Below are 22,296 nucleotides of genomic sequence, written 5' to 3' on the forward strand. Positions count from 1 at the left end.
ATGTAAATAAAATATACCATAAATAAATAATTTATTTATAGTTTCAGACCAATAAAACACAGGAATACAGAATGTAAAATACAGAGTCACCAATAAAATAGAAAATTTAAAATGTTCCAGATAGCATACATCTTTCATTTTTTATCAAAAATAAAGCAAAACTCTACTGAATTTGCATGCCACATTAAATTTATGTAACGCAGTAGGTTGAAATTCAGCAAACCATCAAGAGAATGAGAGGCGGTTTCGGGCTACCTAACTGAGAATTGTACTATCAGGCAGCAAATTTGATGTGGATTAAAGAATGAATAACTTTGAGAAATAATAGAATATTGACTTTGGAAGGACATGATTTGTTGTTGGGATGGCATGCTTTCTTATGGTATGGACAAGCTAAAACACAGGGATATTTTAGAAGACATTTAATTAGAGAAGCATTGTCAAATTGGGAGAAGACAAAGAAAAGTCATTTTTTGAAAATTCCAATTTGGGTATCATCTATTGAGGCATTCTCATATTCAATAACATTTAGAAAGGAACATATTGTCAGGTATAATGAATTGTTGAATGAAAAGGGTGACTTAAAATCCAAATCAGAACTAGAGGCAGATGCTATAACAATGAATTGGTTTTCTTTCTTGCAAATACAATCCAGATATGATAAAGATGTTAAAACATAAGGCTTTTATAATAATATAACCATTTTTGATAAGATTTTAACAGGTCCTGATGAAAATTTGATTAGGAAATTGTATGGATATTTATTAGAGGAAAAATTGGGAGAAGAACAAGTAAAAGAGACAATGATTGCTTGGGGGAAGAACTTTGGCCATGGGATAGATCTAGAAGCCTGGCAGAAATTATGGATGTATAATTATAAAATGACAATGTCTACAGCATATAAAGAGAATTTGTATAAGATGTTTTACAGGTGGCATCTACCCCCGACAAGAATTGCCAGAATGTTCAAGGATAAATTTGAAAAATGCTGGAAGTGTCATCAGACACCTAGATCATATTACCATATGTGGTGGACATGCATTGAAGCGAAAAGATATTGGACTAAAATACACATGTGGTTGGAGAAAATGATTAAAAAACACACAGATTTTAAGCCAGAGGTCTTTCTGTTGGGAATTATTCCTGAGATATATAGTAGAGATGTAAAATATTTGATTGTGAATATTATTACAGCAGCCAGGATTATGTTTGCTAAAAATTGGAAAAATGAGAAATTACCTTTGCAAGACGAAATAATTAGGAAGATGATGGAATGTGCAGAGATGACTAAATTGACATTTGAAATTAGAGATCAAGAAGATAAGCAATATTATAAAATATGGGATTTATTTTACCACTGGTTAGAAGGAAAGATATGTTAGAAAAGATAATATAAGATATATGTATGAAAGAGATGTTTATTTTGAGATTATACAAGAAGATATGTAAACATCCCTTCAGCACATTGTAATTGTTTGATGAGAATGTTTTTGCTGTTGTTGTGAAAAATAAAAACTTTAAAAAAAGAAAGAAAGAAAGTCAGCAAACCATATTAGTCTTTGCATGAATTCCCTGTAAAAAATTCATGATGCATATAGAACTATAAAATAAAAAGGAGGTTTGTTTCTGTATTTCCTCTGGATTCCTACATTTTAAAAGTCTTAGGTTGAGATCTAGCCCTTGTTGTTATTGTTTCTTTAAGAACCTCCTTCTCCAACATTATAATCAATCCAGCCCTGGTAATTTCCCCTGTTGACCAGCAATCTTCTTTTCAGGATATATTTAGTAGCCTGAAGTGCAGTCATTCATAGAGAACACTTTCACTAACATTCTAACACTTGATCTAAACTTACATTATAAATGCATTCAACTACAACCTGTTTCCATGATCTACACAATTATCTGGTAACTGTAACACATAGACATTTCTACTAGATACTAAGAATTCAATTATTAGCAACCTCTTTGCACTCAGTTACCATATGCCAAAATTGATGCTTTGTCTTCTTTTTGGAGTTTTTAATTCTTAAAATCAAGCATCTTAATAAGTTAGGATAAGACAGAAAAATATACACATAATACAAACTTTAGGAATACAATTATATAAAAAAAGAAATATAAATTTAATATTTTAAGAACACAATGAATGGGAGCACAGATAGTCCTCAATTTTTGACCACAATTTAGCCAAAAATTTCTGTTGTTATGCAAGACAGTTATCAAGTGAATTTTGCTCCATTTATGACCTTTCTTGCTACAGTTGTTAAATTAATCACTGCAATTGTTAATTTAGTAATATGGGGGTTAAGTGAATCTAGATGTGACTTTGCTTATCAGAAGTTGAAAAAGATGATTAGACGTCTCCAGGAGACCACAAATGTCATAAATACATGCCAATTGCCAAACACCTATATTTTGACCACATGACCATGGGGATGTTGCAATGGTCATAAGTGTGAAAAACGGTCATTGGTCACTTTTTTCAATCCATTATGACTTTGAACTGTCACTAAATGAATGTAAGTTGAGGATTACTTATAAAACAAAAAACATAACCATGTTCTTATCTATAAAAATATGTAAAATAAATCACATTTTGTACAATTTCCTTGTAAAAACTTTTTTCTTTGTGGAAAAAAGTTGAATAGTTCATAGTAAAAGCAGAGAAACTTTTCATTCTTAAACATAGCATTTCAACACAAACAACATTTCCAATTCAATCAGTTTATCATCTGTTTATTATTTCATAATATTATCTAAGTAGGTATCAATTTAAAAATCTAACACATAATTAATGAAAATCAAGTGCAAACCTTTCTCCGATGAGATGGCACAATGAAAAAGGTTTCAATATTATGCTTCTTTAAGAAACTGTTCCTTTCATAGCCATATCCGGGTTCCACCTCATAGTCACCATTTAGGCACTCTAATGTAGTCTTTGTTACATGCACTTTCCTAAGTATAAATAAAGAATATAGTTGTTTAATACTATGATCCATTAGCTTTCTTTATAGAATTGAGACTGAATATTCTTTCTTGGTGCATGAAGATCAACCTTTCCATTTTATCCCAAAAGATTTTCTTCTCAAACACAAATTGAGTGTAGACCAAACACAAGAAGTGAAGGCAATGGAGAATAAATTTGATCCAGACCAAAATCAAAATCAATCAGTAGATTCTGGGGGAAAAAAAACATTAGAGAAGGAGAACTGCACATAATTTGGATTCCTCATTCTTTTAAAATAAAATATGGAATGAATATATATATATATATTTGTTTTCTGAGGTTTTCGCGGGTGTTTGTATGTAGGTCTTTGGTTATTCGGGTTTTCTCCCGCGTAAAATTGGAAGTGTCTTGGCGACGTTTCGACGAAGTCTCATTCGTCATCTTCAGGCTTCAGCTCCCATTGCTCCCAGAAGCACGAAGCTGAAGCCTGAAGATGACGAATGAGACTTCGTCGCCAAGACACTTCCAATTTTATATATATATATATATATATATATATATATATATATATATATTCCATATTTTATATGGAATATATATACTGACTTTGTCGATCGAAAGGTCGGCAGTTCAGCTGTTTGAATCTCTAGTGCCATGTAACAGGGTGAGCTGTTACTTGTCCCAGCTTCTGCCAACCTAGCAGTTTGAAAGCACGTAAAAAATGCAAGTAATAAAATAGGGACCACCTTTGGTGAGAAGGTAAAAGTAGTCCATGCGCCTTTAGTGTTTAGTCATGCCGGCCACATGACTACAGAGACGTCTTCGGACAGCACTAGCTCTTTGGCTTTGAAACAGAGATGACACTGCCACCTAGAGCCGGGAATGACTAGCACATATGTGTGAGGGGAACCTTTACCTTTACCTTTATATCAGGGGGTGAAATGTAAAATTTGTTACTACTGGTTCTGTGGGCATGGCTTGGTGGAGGGGGTAATGTAACTGGATGGGTGTGGTCAACTTTTTTTTTTTACTTTTTAAAAGCCTCTGATGATCAGGCAACTCAGCCACGCGATCATCAGAGGCTTTTTTTTTTTACTTTTAAAAGCCTTTTTTTGGCCGAAGAAAAAATGCTTTTAAAAGTAAAAAAAAAAAAAAGTCTGATGATCGTGCAACTCAGCTGGGCATGGGGGCGCAGGGATTTTTGCTACTGGTTATCTGAATCACCCGCCACCATCGCTATCAGATTGGGTGATCTGGTCTGAACCAGGAGCATTTCATCCCTGCTTTATATATGTTTTAAAACGTGAAAAATATGGTGGCTCAGACTGCTAAGACAGTCTGTTATTAACACAGCTGCTTGCAATTACTGCAGGTTCAAGTCCCACCAGGCCCAAGGTTGACTCAGCCTTCCATCCTTTATAAGGTAGGTAAAATGAGGACCCAGATTGTTGGGGGCAATAAATTGACTTTGTATATAATATACAAATGGATGAAGACTATTGATGAACATAGTGTAAGCTGCCCTGAGTCTTCAGAGAAGGGCGGGATATAAATGCAAATAAAATAAATAAATAAATAAAATAAAATAAAAATTAATGCATCCAATAGCCCTCAGAGCAGAAAAGAAGGTATTTCATTATTTGAGGAAATTAAATCTAGACATACTTTGCCTATAAGAAGTGTACATTCAAATAAAAGATAGAAAATATTTGATTAATAAAATATTAGGAGAGGAATTTATCTCAATGGGACTAAACAAGAGACATAAAGTTGTTTTTATATGTAAAACTTCAGCTTAAACTTAAGCTTGTAATAAGACATGAATATGGTAGATTTGTAGCAATAAAAGTGGACCGAATGGGATAAAAATAATGGTAGTAGGAATTTATGTACCAACTGAAGACAAATCAAATTTTTTTGAATATTTTATGGATGAATTAATATCATGAAAATTGGTGTTGATGAATGGTATGGAGTAACTTTGCTGACTTGACAGAACAGCATCTAAAGGGATAAAACTCCCACAAGATAAACTACTCCAAGTCTTTTTTGAGTTGATGGACAATTTAACTTTGGTTGACTTGATACAAAAGTTCAAAAATAATTAGCAAGAGACTATATCTTTTTACCAAATTAGCAGAGAAACATATTATGCTGATATATGCAGATGATGCAGCAATTCTCTCAAGGATATGCATATTTCATATATTATTGTAAAGAGAACCACTTGGAAATCAACTATAAAACTAATAATGGCATTTACAAATTGTCCTAAAAAGCATACCTGAATTATTAACAACCATTCTATCAAGGAAGTGCAATGTTTCTACCAGAGCCAAAAGCTTTGTCTTCCAAACTTTCGGACTCATGCTGGAATCCATCTTCAGGGGACTTTTCTGTAGCAAGGTGTGTGGTGTTCTGTGTGTAGTATTTATATGGTGTCTGTTATATATGGCTTTTTAGATGTTGATTGGGGTGTTGATGGCTGACTATTAAGTTGTTGGCTGTTGTTTGCTTGTGCTGCCCAGTCTCATCTTCTTCCCTGAAGCTGGGCTTCAGCATGACTGAAAACGTGGAAGACAAACCTTTGGTCTCAGTGACCAACACAGATTGAATCCTGCAACATTATCCTAGGACACCTATATTCACTTTCTTTCAAAATGCTTCTCATATCTGAAAGTAGTCTTTCAGGTTAATGGACACAAAAGGGATCATTGTGAACTATGCTTCACAAAATGCACTTAGGATTGGAGCAGCTTTCCTAAGATTTTATTATGCCAATGGAGGTCACTACATACTGCAGCCATCAAGCTTTCCAAGGCTAAGTCTCTAGCCCAATGTTCCCCAACCTTTCCAGCTTTGCGGACTGGCGGGGTGGGGGAGAGGGCATTATTCCGCGTGACTGAGTATGTGCATGCAGCTCCATTTGTGCAAGTGGCAGGCATGCATCCCTGTTGCTTGAACAAATGGAGCTGCGTGCTTGCATGCACTCACCGACCACTTCTGAGACTGGTTCCAAGCAGTCTGGTACTGGATCATGGCCTGTGGGTTGGGGACCCCTGTTCTAGCCCAATTAATATATGGTGCACAACTTGGACCACTTTCTAATCTCATTCTATTAGAACTTGTCCAGTACAAATTCCTGAAAGTAATTTTTCAAATTCCACACTGTGTCTCTAATGCCTCATTACACATGGAGGGTGGAATGATGAGAATAGAAACCAGAATTTGGTAAGCTATGCTAGTCTACTGAGTGAAGCTGAGATTTGTCCCTCCAGGCTTAGTGCCTCTAGTATTACTAGAGTATAACTAGTATAACTGCAGAAAAAATAATTGCTACCAACTTGCCTTCCATTGAGGACCTGTATACTGCACGAATCAAGAAGAGGGCCGTGAAAATATTTGCAGATCCCTCGCATCCTGGACATAAACTGTTTCAACTCCTACCCTCAAAGCAGCTATAGAGCACTGCACACCAGAACAACTAGACACAAGAACAGTTTTTTCCCGAAGGCCATCACTCTGCTAAACAAATAATTCCCTCAACACTGTCAGACTATTTACTGAATCTGCACTACTATTAATCGTTTCATAGTTCCCATCACCAATCTCTTTCCACTTATGACTGTATGACTATAACTTGTTGCTGGCAATCCTTATGATTTATATTGCTATATTGATCATCAATTGTGTTGTAAATGTTGTACCTTGATGAACGTATCTTTTCTTTTATGTACACTGAGAGCATATGCACCAAGACAAATTCCTTGTGTGTCCAATCACACTTGGCCAATAAAAAAAAATTCTATTCTATTCTATTCTATTAGAAGGTAACTTTCAAAATGGGTGGAAACAAGTCATTTATAACAAGCTCCCTCTCCCTAGGACTGTTCCCCGCTTAACTATTGTATCTCTGGGCTACAATACAAAAAGATACCATACCCTTTACCAGTATGTCCTTGGGAAAGTAGAAAGTATTGAACATGTTCTTTTGTACTATCAGTTTTAAATAGCATTCCAAAATATTCTAGTTGCCCAACTACTGACTAGCAAAACAAGATATAATGACCAGCAGTATAAACATTTCTTGCTTTCTGATATTAATTCTGGAATAACATATAACATTGCCAGATTCTATGTAGTGTATACAAAATTCAATAAATAAATAAATAAATAAATAAATAATAATAAAAAATAAATATAATAATAAATATAATAATAAATAGAATCATCTATTACAATGTCCTTCCTGTCGAAGACTATTTCAGCTTCAATTGCAACAATACACGAGCACACAATAGATTTAAACTTAATGTTAGCCGTTCCAATCTTGATTGCAGAAAATATGACTTCAGTAACAGAGCTGTTAATGCTTGGAATAAACTACCTGACTCTGTGGTCTCTTCCCAAAATCCCCAAAGCTTCAACCAAAAACTGTCTACTATTGACCTCACCCCATTTCTAAGAGGTCTGTAAGGGGCGTACATAAGAGCACAAGCATGCCTACCGTTCCTGTCCTACTGTTTCTTTTCATTATATCCAATTTATATTGTTATTACATACTCATACTTATATATATGCTTATATATTGTATAGTTATTTCATGCTTATGCTTATATATACTGTGTGACAAAAATAAAAATAAAAAAATAAATAAAAAAAGAGCAACTGAAGTTGTCTGGGTAGGAAATGGCTTTGCCTCAGCATTACTCATTAGTCATTTTTAATGTCAGCTACTGTGCAGTATCTTCCTCAGATTTGTCAGGGGGCTCTATAATTCTATATTTTAGGTTAGTTTTAACTAATAAGAATGTGTTTAGGAATTTTTTTCTATGTATTTATTTTTAGATATTCTGGATATTTGAAAACTATTTTCTTTTCTTCTTTCTTTCTACTGGTTATTGACCACAATAAAGTTACATGAATGAATCATTTTCCATAATAGATATGATGTGGACTTCCTAGAACTTTGCTGATAGTCTCAAAAGTGAATGTTTTGCCTAAACATTTTTGGGTCATAATCCAGCTCTTCTGACATTTACAAGACGAATATCATAGCTCAGATGGAGATTGAATGAGACTACTCTTCAGAAGGAGAAGATTTTAAAACATTACAAAGAGAAACTGAATATTTTAATAATAATTTGAGAAAAGGCACAGATTTAATGACTATTTGAGGAGGGAGCAAAACTGTTATGAGAGGCTATTTCATCTAATATAATCATTTAGGGGAAAAAACTCAAGAAAAGATACAAAATATGAACTTCAAAAGAAAAATTTGACTTATTCCAAAATTTTATATTAAATTATTTTGCCAACAACTGTCTATTTTAAATTTTCAGGAAGTGGAAATAAAATGTAACCATGAGAAACAAAGACATTTTAAGTTTGCAAATAAATCAGGAAAATGGTTGGCATATTGATTAAGAAAAGAAACAGAAAAGATGTCTGATAAAATTCAAAAAGGCAAGACAGTATGGCTAGATGATGACTCTATTAAAAACTCTATTATATAATTTCTATTTAAATTTGTACAATAAAAAAGATAAGCTTAAAATGAATGCAGATTTCAAGAATCACTTTGTGAGGTGTGCCATATATATAGTTTGGAATAAATATAAATAAAAGTCCCCCCCCCTAAAATACCGCTTTGACTGTCATCCAAAGAAGCCTTCTTTAGGAAGGAGACAGCAGTGAATCTTAATTGATGAGTTTATAGTGAAATAATATCCTTCATTCAATGTGAACCCACCCTTAAAATCAAAATAAGATTTGGAGCTCCAAGGTTGTAGATGTCATTTGTTTACCTATTTACTATTGAAAAAAACATTCACTTTAGGCATAGACCTAAGTTCTTTTTTGTAGCTCATATTACAGTGGTGTTGTTTGACCATATAAGGGAGCCAAAAGATTGTAGTATTGCTAATCCTTTTTAATTATCCAGTGGCATCATTTAACCCATTGGATTTAATGTTATAAATCTACAAGTATAAACTTCTTAACTTTAACATCTAAGCTTTAGCTACACTCTGACAGAATGCTTATGTGTAAGAGAATGGAGAAAATGGAAAGAACATCAGGAGATACAGAATCTTTAAGGCCCTTTTTGGATGAATATACAGCTAAAATACATGGACTAATTCAGGCAAATTGAACACAACTTGAATCCAAACTTGATACACTTTCAAAGAAATTCCATGAGGAGATACAATATTTGACTAGAGATATCAAACAGGTGAAGGATTGAATGGATTTTATAGACTACAAACTGGAGAAGAAAGATGTTTTGTATGAAGCTGATTTGGACGAAAGGTCTTTTTTGGAATCTCACCTTAAAGAACTTCAATTAAGATTTCTAGCAATTCTTGAACTGTCTGGAGATGATATTAGATTAAGGATGATTAAAGCTTTGGCTCAATTAATGAATTGGGAAGAAAATATTCTTGACCTGGAAATAGACACAGAATATACAGTAAACTCCAGATTTGCTACTATGAGAAAGTTACCAAGGAATGTCTTAGTTCATTTTGTAAGAACAGCCACCATGTTTTGGATTGCCACTTTAAATCCAAACTATATCTGCTGATTTAAAAAAGATCACTGGAGTTGTTTTATATATAAAACCCCAATTTAAATCGAAGCTACTTTTATTAGATGAATATGGTAGTTTGCAGTAGTGGAAATTGAACTTAATAAAATCAATAGTAGTTGGACTTCATGTGCCAAATGATGATAAATGTAAAATTTTCAAATATCTTATGGATCAATTACTGCCTTTTTCGTATGAAAATTGGATTGTGCTGGGGAATTGGAATGGAGTGAGTTCTCCAGTTTTGGATAGAATATCTATCAAAGGGATTAAATTCTCCCAGGATAAATTACAAAAGCCCTTTTTGAGATGATGGACGATTTAGCATGAGTAGATTTGTGGCAAAGAAATAGCTTTGCTAGAGAATATACTTCTTCAGAAAGACATAAATCCTGTTCAAGGATTGATATGATAAGCACTTCTAAAAACCTTGCAAATAAAATTTAAATCTTTTTTCTGATTACAACTCAGTTTTTTTGCCATTTAGAAAAAAAAGTCTGAGTTACAGATGGGGATTAAATGAATCTATTTTGCAAAAGGAGACAATTGCAAAGGACTATAAAAAGAAATTTAGTGAATATTTTGATAATAATCTAGACATAGGGAGACAAATTTAATGATTGTTTAGGATGCTTTATATGACAGTTTATATGTCACAGTAAGTAAAAATTGTTGTCAATGGTGATTTAACTAATTCATGTGAAATTCAAAGGGGTAAAAGAAAAGGATGTCCCTTATCTCCTTTGTTGTTTATTTGGGGGTTGGAAACTTTGAACAGAGATATCAGGCAAAATGAGAAAATAACAGGTATGAATAAGGAAGTTTATAAATTGAGGGAATCTGCTGATGATTTGGTTATAATCTTGCAAGGCCCCCAAAATAATATAGAATATTTGATGAGGAAATTAAATGAATGTGTGGGGTTTTAGCGAGTTTTAAAATAAACAAAAAGTAAATAACAATGCTTTTTAAGAATATGATCCCACAAGATTGTGATACGTTGACTAAAAAGTCTGGTTTTAGAATTGAGAAAAAGGTGAAATATTTGGGGGGGAATACTAATAAAAGACAAATTATTTCAAAATAATTATATTTCTCTCTGGAATGATATTAAAAAGGACTTATTTAGATGGGATAAACTACATTTATTATTACTGGGTAGAATTTCTGTAATTAAGATGAATTTCTTACCAAAGATGTTTTTTTTTGTTTCAGATATTACAATACTTGCAACTGATACTCCATTAAACAATGGCAGATGGATATATCATAAGCTTATATGACAAGGGAAAAAAAATCCAAGAATCAGATATAAACTACAACAAGATGTTAAGGATTTGAAACTGTATTTCAATGCTTGTTGTTTGGTCTGATCTGGCTAAAAGAATGGGTGAACCTTCAATATAAGAGATAACTTGATTTAGAAGATCACAAATTAAGATTTGGATGACACGGTTACCTATGGTATGATAAAGTTAAAGTAAATGTTGATTTCCATAACCACTTTGTTAGACTTACCATTCTAAGAGTTTGGAATAAATATAAAACAAGGTTTTCTACAAAGATGCCTCTTTGATGTTCCCCTGTGAAGTTTTTTTTTTTTTTAGAAAAAGAATGATGGCGAAGTGGAGCTGGTGGACACATGGTAAAATAATATTTTGATGATCCTATCCTCAAGTGTAAGGAAGAACTAGAATCAGAAGGACATGTCTGCCACTGGTTTACATGCTTACAATTAAAAGAAAGGTTTAAATTAGACAAAAGGATTTATGGATTTCACTTTGTCTTGCATTTCACTGTATTTTTATAGCAGTGGCATCAATATACTACTTGTGCTTCATAAATAAATAACTGGCAAGCATATTGTGACTTACCCAGGCAACCCTCCAGCTTCCATTACATTAGCAAGCGTCACATCATTTGACCAAACATCATACTGCCATTTTCGAAGACCCAGAACTCCACAAAGAACCCTTCCAGTGTGCAAACCAACTCTCATATTGAGATCTACTTCAGTGGCTTCAGCTACTGATCTGAAATATAGAAAAATCAGAATATCAAGAGACTATCTTTTTTACCATTCCCTCATAAATCAAAAGTTTAAAAACTTCAGTGTTATTACTATAGAAACTACTTGGGTTACAATGGCAATTGGGACCAGGATTTCCATTATTAAAGCTAGGATCATGTGACCACATTGCTTAGCGATAGCAATCATGCATTTCTGGATAACACTGTAACCCCAGGACTCCACAGATGGTTGTATAAGAAAATACTTAATCCAGGCGAGTGGGTGATAATCCAAGAATAATATTGAAAATGTTATTGATCATTTATATTGATAACATTAATGAAGATGTATTAGATTAAGTGATAGAATTTGTGGTGCTGTGAAAAGTGATTTTAATTTGCTGGAAATATTGTTTGACTGCTGGAAGAAATTATATAAAGAAAATTTCTTTTTCTTTTGTTGAACTTAGCTGTTAGCACTTCTGCCACATTTTGGTACTGGAATTTAAAGTTGGAACGCCATCTACTGGCCAAAGAAGACATTATATGGCTGGAAAGGGCCTGGGGGGAAAAAAAGTGAGGCTGATAAAAAAGAAAAGAAAGTCAGGATTGATCAACAAAGTGAAAGGCAAACAATATCTGGAAGGTCATCTTTTTCCCCCCTATCTACTTGTTTTCTGGCAGCTTGGGACTGGTGAGCTTTTTGAAATTTCTCAAAGAAGTGTGGATTATGAATAATAGGAATTGCCCTTGAAATAGATCCCCTGTTCTATTTGTGAATTAATGAGATTTGATGGGCTATTCTGGATTACAAATACTTTTTGATGGAATGTTTTATGAGGCGAAAGGAGAAAAACTAAGCAAGACCTACAAATCTGAATAATTCAGAGGGAGCAAAATGGCGTATTTTGAGGATTACAAATATTATAAATTTTGAGGAACAGTTCAGGGACTAAGCAAATTCTTCTAATATTCTTTCTGGACACTTAGACACTTCTAATATTGTTGTTGGACACTTGGGACACTGGGACCTGGATGGATTGCTAAGTAACTTTTAGCCCACTAAAATAAAGCAAAATGTTACAACAAGAAAGAACAAATACATCCCAAACATAAATACTATTAATGCTTCAAGATATCCAGGAAGCTATGACAGGGAACCATAGAGATGATGGAACTGATGCATGATAAAGATGTAAGATCAGGAAATCTCCAGCAAATGATAATGAAAAATGAACAAAAACAGACAACAGAGGAAAATTCATAAGGAGTAGAGGAAAGAATAGAGGACATAAATCTACAAATGACACAAATAGATAAAGATATAGAAGAGAGTCTTAAAATAGAGCAGGTAGTATTTTTCAAGAGGCCAAAATGGCCGGGTTATTTACGGGACCGCCTACTGCGACCGAATACCTCCCACCGTCCCGTGCGCTCTCACAGAGAGGGTCTCCTCAGGGTGCCGTCAGCGAGGCAATGTTGTCTGGCGACGCCCAGGGGAAGGGCCTTCTCTGTGGGGGCTCCCACCCTCTGGAACGATCTACCCCCCGGACTTCGTCAGCTTTCGGACCTTCGGACCTTCCGCCGCGGGCTTAAAACATACTTATTTAATTGTGCAGGACTGAGCTAGATTTTAAATTTTGGGTTTTAAATTGGGTTTTATTTCTATTTTTAATTGGACGGGCTTTAGAATAAGTTTTTTAAATGTTTTATATTGTATTTATATTCTATTTATCTGTTTTTAGTGCCTGTAAACCGCCCTGAGTCCCTTGGGAGATAGGGCGGTATATAAATATGATTAAATAAATAATAAATAAATAAATAAATAGAAAAGATTAAAGAGAAAGATCCCCTAGAAGAGATGAAAGAGTCATTGATGAGTATTTTAGAGAGTAGATAACAAGATGCAGATTTGGAGGCAGAGGAAATATTTAGACTAAACATGAGTGATGTAGAGGGATATAAGATCCTAAGGGGGGAGCATGGGAGATTGATCAAAACATCAATAAGACTTGAAATATTAAAAAGGGTGAGAGATGATGGATAGATGCAGAATACTTCTTAATATGGGATTTGTCTTACTGAAGATTGGAAAATAAAGCTAGAACTTAGAAATTGGAAAAATGTTATTATGCATACTGTCACATGATATAAGCGACTATAACTGTGATGTAAATGTTAGAAGTTGAAAAACTACTACCATGTGTTGACCCCACTTTAACACCATGTATGCTTAAATAGTAAAGGGTAAGAGATGATGGATAGATACATAATACTTTTTAATAGGGGAATTGTTGTATTAGGGGTTAGAAAAAAGAGATAGAAAGTAGAAATGGGGAAAACATTAATATGTACAGTTACAAAATATAATACATATTTATATACATATACATTGTAAATCTTAGAAGTTGAAAAAATATTATGTATACCTAAACAGTATTATTATTGTTATTAGTACTCTGTATAAGGTAAATTGACTCAGACAATGTACTGTTCACTAAGTACTCATATATATTAAAGAAAAAACCATCAGTAAAATCATTTTAAAAGGAATATGTTTTTTACGCAGAGGCAACATGGGATTTGCTGCTGGCAGGTACTATAATTTTAGTTGTAAGCTCTTGATGAGCTTTAAGTTTGCAGATTGCTGGTTGTGCACTAATGCTTTTCTTCATGCTTTTGGATAGTCCTGAAATCAGGCTACAAGAGTCATAATTTTGTAGAACAGATATAATGCTTCTGTCTAAAAGTTTTCTTGAGGTTAGTGTGGTTTGTTTTTCATTATTAGAGAATTCAACTATTAGCATCCTGTACAGGAAATTCTTTAAGACAAATGATGCATGAGAAAAATGACAAAGGTTTACCGTCTGGTAAAAAAAAAAGTATTATATTTCCAAATATTTCTTAGTTATTTAACAAAAATATTTTACTTACTGAGAACTACATGATAAAAGAAAAGCATAGACTTTCTGGTGAACTTTCACATTCTTCAACCCTCCTTTTTAATAGTATCATTATCTAATTGCAAGTTAGTAGGGTTTTCATTCAAAACTTTTCATTTTCAAGTGCAATACTCAGCTATGAAAGTACAATATTCAGCTATGATTACGTGTACTGTGAATCAATGCTCCCGAACAATGGAGAGAAAGATACGAAAATTGCAATTCAATACAATCATGTTGCACCCAAGACAATGTTGCATTTTCCTCCCCCTATGCCCCTTATTTTCTAGTAGATCATCTTATTCTGTTCTATTTAAAGTAAAATTCCATCTGCTTTTGAGAAATACCTTGCTTACACAAATTTTGCAAATTCCTCTTTTAATTCCAGTTTGAGTGCACCTATTACACACATTTTTCTTAATGTTTTCCTTACAATCTTCACTTTAGCATTAAGTCACTGGGGCAAAATGCAACTAGGTAACATTAAATATATTTACTTATCTTTTGCTTGCTTTTGTTCAAATTTTGCTAAAATTGATTTATTTTCAGATACAACTTCCATGCAGTGCTTCCATTGACAAGCATTTGCTTATTTTGCATATGATCCTAATTTACTTATATTTTCTTATATCAGAAAGTTATGCATATTTATCTTAGATTGCTATGACAGCTGACAAAAATTGAATGTTCATATCGAAGAAAAATTGCGGTTTACCACCATGCAATATTTAAATGTAACACATTACTGTTTTATAATTTTTTAATGTAACTAAGCAAACATAGCCCACAGAAAAATATTGTTATAAAGAATTGTTTTTAAAGATAAAAATAAAAAGACATTATTCTGAAAATATATTTATCTCCCTTTGTTTCTGTGTTAGAGTGAGTATTAATTTTATGACACATAAAAAATACTCCTTATACTGTTCTTCTGAACAGTTTTCTATGAAAAGTTAATTCTTAGAGCTCAGAAATCACACATGCACAGCAGTTCTCAACTAAGCAAAGGAGAATAAAGTTTTAAAGCTCTGCTATTTCTTGCTGATAAAAGTGAGCACTGTTTTTTTTTTTCAGAAGATAAGTTCAGTGGATCTTTAATCTTTTAAATCCCCTGTTATAACATACTGTTCTACTAAAGCAAATTTCTTGGAAGAATTTGGGTCTTTAGAGCAGGACATTTTCACAACTTGAGACAGACAAAGCTGAATGTAGGCATTCAGTTACATCTATCAGTTTTCCAGTGGCTGAACATTTTCCACACCAGTCCTGTATTCAACATTGAATAATGCTGCAGCCTAAAGTAATGAGAGAATCTTGCTTCTTCTTTTATCTTTTTTGCTCTATTCACAAACTTCTCTTAAAATGATTAAATGATTGGAATTTTTTTTTAACCTAAAATACATTACATTAATCAGGTAAAGTACTTACGTGATGGTGTCAATCATATCCAATCCCATTTCAACACAGCAATGAGCATGATCAGTTTTGGGCTGGGTCAATCCTGATACACAATAGTAACAGTCACCAAGGATCTTTATCCTTCTGCAATGGTTTTCCTTTAATGAAGGAAAGATAGGGAGACGAGTAAAATTAGCTTAACAGAACACCTTTCTATAATAACTAATTTTAAATATCTAACACTACTACCTTAGTTGTATCACAGCCCATCCCTTTTATGAAGTCTTGGTTTACTATTTTAATGCTTCATTTTGAAATGGACAATCTCATCTTAAATAATCTTACTTAGTATACATAGAAATGTTACTGTATGTGTCCTTAAATATATGCAGTTGTATACATCTGCATTCTGTTATTCTTGGTTTTGCCTTGTTTTCTTGTAGTTTCAGCTGCTGTTATATATAAAGCTTGGTGACATAGAGGAAGCAGGTATGCCAGGGTAGTATTCACAGAGTTTAACATGTGATGCTCATGATGATCAAATCTAGCAACATATTAGAATCAATCAGTGGATTACATCTGACTGCCCATGAGAATGGCAAATTTATTGGTATAAAATAAACCAACCATTTCTTAGTGGATATATACTTTAGAGAATTGGGACTGACTTCTAAATATTTTCTAATGAGGAACGGGAAGCTATTGCATTCTCCAAGTACATGAGCACTCATGATGAACTAAGATGGAACATCTGCTTAAGAATTTTGTTGACAGTCAGAATGAGTTCTTTCGTTTGAAACTGATAAGGACTTCATAATTTAAAAAAAAAGCTTAGGAAATTGCTAACTGGCGATATAAAATACATCTTTCTGAAAATTCTATATTCTCTCCATCCATTTGTCCATCTACCCAAACACTTTACAGCTATCCTGTCTATGCAGCTATCAGCGAGTAGGCTGGACAGGTATGGACTACTGATTTTCCAAAAAAGTAAATTGCAGTAGGAAATCAGCAAGCTGCAATGGTTTACTGAGAAAAAAGGAAGAAAATTTACTGCTTTCTTTCTTCTTCTGTTTACTGAACAACCAGATTGTAGCAGGGGAAACAACCTTTTTTTCCCCCATTGCAGGTTCCTGTTCAAAATCATAAAGGCTTAGTTAATTTAAAGTACTTGCTAGGTAACAAAATTTAAAATTCACTTTTTTCTAATTTGAAAAATATGAGAGGGATATGTAGGCAGAGTCAATGGGGAAGGATCAGTTACTTCCTCAGAATTGCTGGGCAGAAGAAAGGAATAGTTGGCTTATGTATGTGGTGTGGCCCAACTAGCAACTTGCACAGAAAAATTACCTATCCATAATAGAATAACAGAGTTGGAAGGGACCCTGGAAATATTGTAGGTAAATCCCCTGCTGAAGCAGGAGACTCATTACCATTTCAGACATATGGCTGTCCAATTTCTTCTCAAAACCTCCAGTGATAGAGCACCCACAACTTCTGAAGGCAAAGTGTTCCTCTGATTGATTATTCTGTCAGGAAATGTCTCCTTATTTTTAGGCTAGATTTCTCCTTGATCAATTTTCATTCACTGCTTCTTGCACTGCTTTAAGGTACTTTGGAGAATTGATTCCCTCTTGTTTGCGGCAGCCCTTAGATATTGCTATAGATACTGCTATCAAGCCCTCCTCTTCCTTAGACTAGTATTTTATAGCAGGGGTCTCCAACCTTGGTCCCTTTAAGACTTGTGGACTTCAACTCCCAGGGACTCTGGGAGTTGAAGTCCACAAGTCTTAAAGGGACCAAGGTTGGAGACCCCAGTTTATAGGGCATGTCATTTAATGAGGTGAAAATTAATTTTTGCAATTTTTTTTTCAGTTAGAGGTCCTGAAAATATGTGTTTGTACACCAAAAATTCAAATCTACTATTATTTTTGCAATTGCACAATATTTAGCTTGGTCTGGTAAATCCACGACTGATCATATACCCCACAAAAGTCTCTTGTAACCCAAATACTGTTTGTTAACTTTATCTTTTCAAAATTACATCTTCAGCTACAAAAATTAAAGATTTTTTTCTGCATGAATGTTATCTAGCTAAGAAAAAGCAATCCATGCAATCATAAACTAACATCAGAAAGCAATTATCTGAGTTACAAAAATGTTTAAGTGAGTTTCATCAAGTCTTCTTTTGATTTGTTCTTCGACATCGGTTGCTGACTTGCTTCTTGGCCTCTGATATAAGCCTCATGTCTCTGATGTGTATACACTTTACTTGTGGCCTCTGTGACCTGTTTCACACATCTCTCTATTGATTGGGCAAGACAGGACACCTGTGATTGCATTGGTTCGTCAATGATCTCCTTTATTTCTGCTGTAGTCAGTTTAACTACAATCAGCTCCAGCAAAGCAGATGCTCTGGCATTGGTTAAAGGAATTTTTCTTTCATGTACAGAAAAATCTCCCAGCATGTTATCATCTACACCCCTCAAGTCAATGATCGTTTGTACACCAGCTCTCCTTTCTTGAATGTGATCAGAACACAAAAGTGTCTGGATTATCATTTCACTAAAAATGTACCATGCTGAGTGCTGAATGGTTGGCAAAGTAGCATCTATTATAGCCTTCTTTTGCAGTCTGACTTGCTGCAGCTGGAACAACATATGATGCAGGCTTCAATCCAGGAATGTTTTACTTTGATGTTGAACCAACAAGGGTAGTACATATCAATTATGTATTCCACTATCATTCCTAAGTTTTTGAGAGTTTTGCCTTTAAAGCTATGTTTCGAAACCCATATTTGACAAAGCTTATTTGCAGTTGTCACCCAGCATAAATGGCTTATGGGGCCAATTTCTAGTAGAGCCAAATCTGTGGAAGTTCTCCTATCCTTATTGCCTCTGTGATCCTATATCCACATATTTGATCAGTAGAGACAATACTGTTGCTCAGTGAAATGAGAGGCTCACCAATTGAAACTCTGGTGAATGAAGGATAAATGTCAAGTTCTATTTCAACTTGCCATCGGCCGGCTTGTCATCAACGGTGGTTCAGAAGTTCCAGGCCTCCATGACGGCCTTGGACCTGATTCAAGTAACTGATGGCCCTACACACATTGGGGGAGGCGCGCTAGACTTGATTTTTATCTCTGGTCAGTGGGTTAATGATCTGGATTTAGGAGATGTAGTGAAAGAACGGCTGCATCCGCAGCTGACTGTTGGGGGCGAGTTAGTGGCCCCAAAGGAGGTGGCTCGCAACTTGGGCGCCCTCCTGGACGGACGGCTGTCCTTTGATGAACATCTGGCAGCCGTCTCCAGGAGGGCCTTTTACCAAGTCTGCTTGGTCTGCCAGTTGCGTCCCTTCCTTGACTGGGATGCCTTATGCACAGTCACTCACGCTCTGGTTACGTCTCGGTTGGATTACTGCAATGCTCTCTACATGGGGCTGCCCTTGAGGTGCACCCGGAGGCTGCAGTTAGTCCAGAATGCGGCTGCGTGAGTAGTAATGGGAGCCGCTCTTGGCTCCCATGTAACACCACTGCTCCGTAGTCTGCACTAGCTTCCTGTGGTCTTTCGGGTGCGCTTCAAGATTTTGATTACCACCTTTAAAGCGCTCCATGGCTTAGGACCCGGGTACTTACGAGACCGCCTGCTGTTACCCTATGCCTCCCACCGACCCGTACGCTCTCATAGAGAGGGTCTCCTCAGGGTGCCGTCCGCCAAACAGTGTCGGCTGGCGGCCCCCAGGGGTAGGGCCTTCTCTGTGGGAGCATCGACACTCTGGAATGAACTCCCCCCTGGCCTACATCAAGTGTCTGATCTTCGGACCTTCCGTCATGAGCTAAAAACATACTTATTTACTCAAGCGGGACTGGCATAATAGTTTGATTTTAAATTGGGGTTTTATTAATATTCTTAAATATTTTAAATTTAAATTTTAATTATTAGCCGTTTTTGTAATTTTGCTATGTTTTAATTTGTTTTAATTGTATATATCTTGTATTTTATCTCTGGCTGTACACCGCCCTGAGTCCTTCGGGAGAAGGGCGGTATAAAAATTTAATAAATAATAATAATAAAATAATATTGCAGTGTCTACCATGTTGCCAATTTTACCTGCCCATCTGTTGTTAGATAAGGTCTTCCCATCCAATTTTGTGATTAAATGTCATAGGGGTAACTCATTCATATGAAGTGTACACAGCAACCAGATCAACTTCCAGTCAAACTTGACCTCTACCCAGTGCATGGCACCACCTTCATAGCCAGTATTAACCAATAGCCTTCAAGCTTCTGTCAATGCCTTTCTTCTTCATGAAATACATCAGATTATCTGCAATCACTTGAGCAGGTTTTCCTGTTTTTGAGCCTTTCTGTGAAATGATAATTATATTTTCCACCCAGCTCACTGCACACAGAATAATGTTCTTCTTCGATGGTACTAGCGAATTGCTAGTATTTATTTATTTATTTATTTTATTAGATTTTTATACCGCCCTTCTCCCGAAGGACTCAGGGTGGTGTACAGCCAAAAGATAAAAACCCAATATATATACAATTAAAACAAAAATTTAAAACAGAGCATAATTAAAAAAGTAGCCGACATTAAAATTAAAATTTAAAATTTAAAACCCTAAAATAATAAAACCCCAATTAAAATTTAATAAACTGTTAAGCCAGTCCCGCTTGAATAAATAAGTGTGTTTTCAGCTCACAGCGAAAGGTCCAAAGGTCAGGCACTTGACGTAAGCCAGGGGGAAGTTCGTTCCAGAACGTAGGAGCTCCAACAGAGAAGGCCCTGCCCCTGGGGGCCGCCAGCCGACATTGTTTGGCGGACGGCACCCTGAGAAGACCCTCTCTGTGTGAGCGTACGGGTCAGTGGGAGGCATGAGGTAACAGCAGGCGGTCCCGTAAGTACCCGGGTCCTAAGCCATGGAGCATTTTAAAGGTGGTAACCAAAATCTTAAAGCGCACCCGAAAGACCACAGGAAGCCAGTGCAGACTGCGTAGCAGTGGTATTACGTGGGAGCAACGAGTGGCTCCCGTTACTACTCGCGCAGCTGCATTCTGGACTAACTGCAGCCTCCAGGTGCACTTCAAGGGCAGCCCCATGTAGAGAGCATTGCAATAATCCAGACGAGAAGTGACCAGAGCGTGAGTGACCATGCATAAGGCATCCCGGAAGCATAAGGAAGGGACGCAACTGGCGAACCAAGTGTACTTGGTAAAAGGCCCTCCTGGAGACTGCCGCCAGGTGATCATCAAAAGACCTGGTATGAATTCTTTGCTTTCAGCATAACTTTAGTTGCATCTATATGGCCATAGGTTCGCCATCACAGATCTAAACTCTCTTCATAACTTCCATCACATTCCTCTTCCTCTTCATCATCAGTCATCATCAGTCATCAGTTCTTCATTTTCATCATGAGAGATAATTACTTTATTTGTCAGTATCGAAATGTCTGAAATATTTATCTTCTTATATTTAATGAGCCTTTGTCTCTCAGCGTCTTGGCCCTTTTGCGTAGTCGTTTCTGCTTGGGCACATCTTTATTTTATTTTATTTATTTATTTTATTTATTTATCTTCTTTTTTGCAGCCAGCAAGGCAGCCAAATTTGGCACACGGAACTTTTTGATACTTGCAGTTGAGGATGTCAAACAGTTTGCCAATTTTCACAGTCTCTTTGACATCTAGCTTTCCTGTATCAAGAGATACGTTTTTGGCTTGATCTCAGCTCTCTTGGATTTTGTTCAAGATTGTCACTTGTGAATTTACAACAGGGGTCACAAACGAACTGTTTGTTCGTTCCCACCTTTCAAGCACTTTTGGATATACAGTATTTCTCTTGCAAGACTGGTTGCTGGGTAGTTTCCAGCATCATCACTACTCTACATCCTCTATAACTCTACATCTTCTCTTGAATAATTTAAATCCCTCTAGCTACACATTCCAGTCATGAGTTTCATGCCACCAAATTTTGGTAATGACAACGATATCATATTTGCTCTTTTGTACTTGGATTTCAGGTTCACCCTATTTGTTCCTCATACTTTGAACACTGGTGTATAGGCGTTTGAGTTCTTTTTGACTGCACCTTTGTTGCTCTCTTCATCACCTGTTTTGTTCCTCATACTTCCCTTTCTTTCTTAACACTTGGTTGATTGCCCTGAGGTTTGCAATTGGAATTAGTTTCTAAAAGTCCGTCTCGCTCCCCTTCCAGTTTTAGTTTAAAGCCCTTCAGATAAGGTAAGTCAGTTGGTTTCTAAAATATATTCTTCCCGGCTCTTGTTATGTGTAGCACCATCCTTTAAGCAAGTGCTTTACTTCCGTGGTTCTTCATTCTTTCATTAGATGCCTACATTTTGTTAAAATCTGTGCCCCCTTTGGCTTTCATGCACAGTCGCTTGGTAC

General features: G+C 35.4%; 1 protein-coding gene across 1 annotated transcript in view; it reads right to left on the reverse strand.

Annotated features, from left to right (window-relative positions):
- ADCY1 (adenylate cyclase 1) overlaps positions 1-22,296 on the reverse strand; it is a 177,907-nt gene that overhangs the window by 45,379 nt on the left and 110,232 nt on the right. The window contains exons 5-7 of the mRNA XM_058183642.1: positions 15,917-16,044; positions 11,411-11,569; positions 2,814-2,955 (exon numbers count right to left, since the gene is read on the reverse strand). Of these exons, the coding sequence (XP_058039625.1) occupies positions 2,814-2,955; positions 11,411-11,569; positions 15,917-16,044 (429 nt within the window). The remainder of the gene's footprint in view (positions 1-2,813; positions 2,956-11,410; positions 11,570-15,916; positions 16,045-22,296) is intronic.

The sequence above is a fragment of the Ahaetulla prasina genome, chromosome 4 (genome assembly GCF_028640845.1).
Source record: "Ahaetulla prasina isolate Xishuangbanna chromosome 4, ASM2864084v1, whole genome shotgun sequence".
Lineage (NCBI taxonomy): Eukaryota > Metazoa > Chordata > Lepidosauria > Squamata > Colubridae > Ahaetulla > Ahaetulla prasina.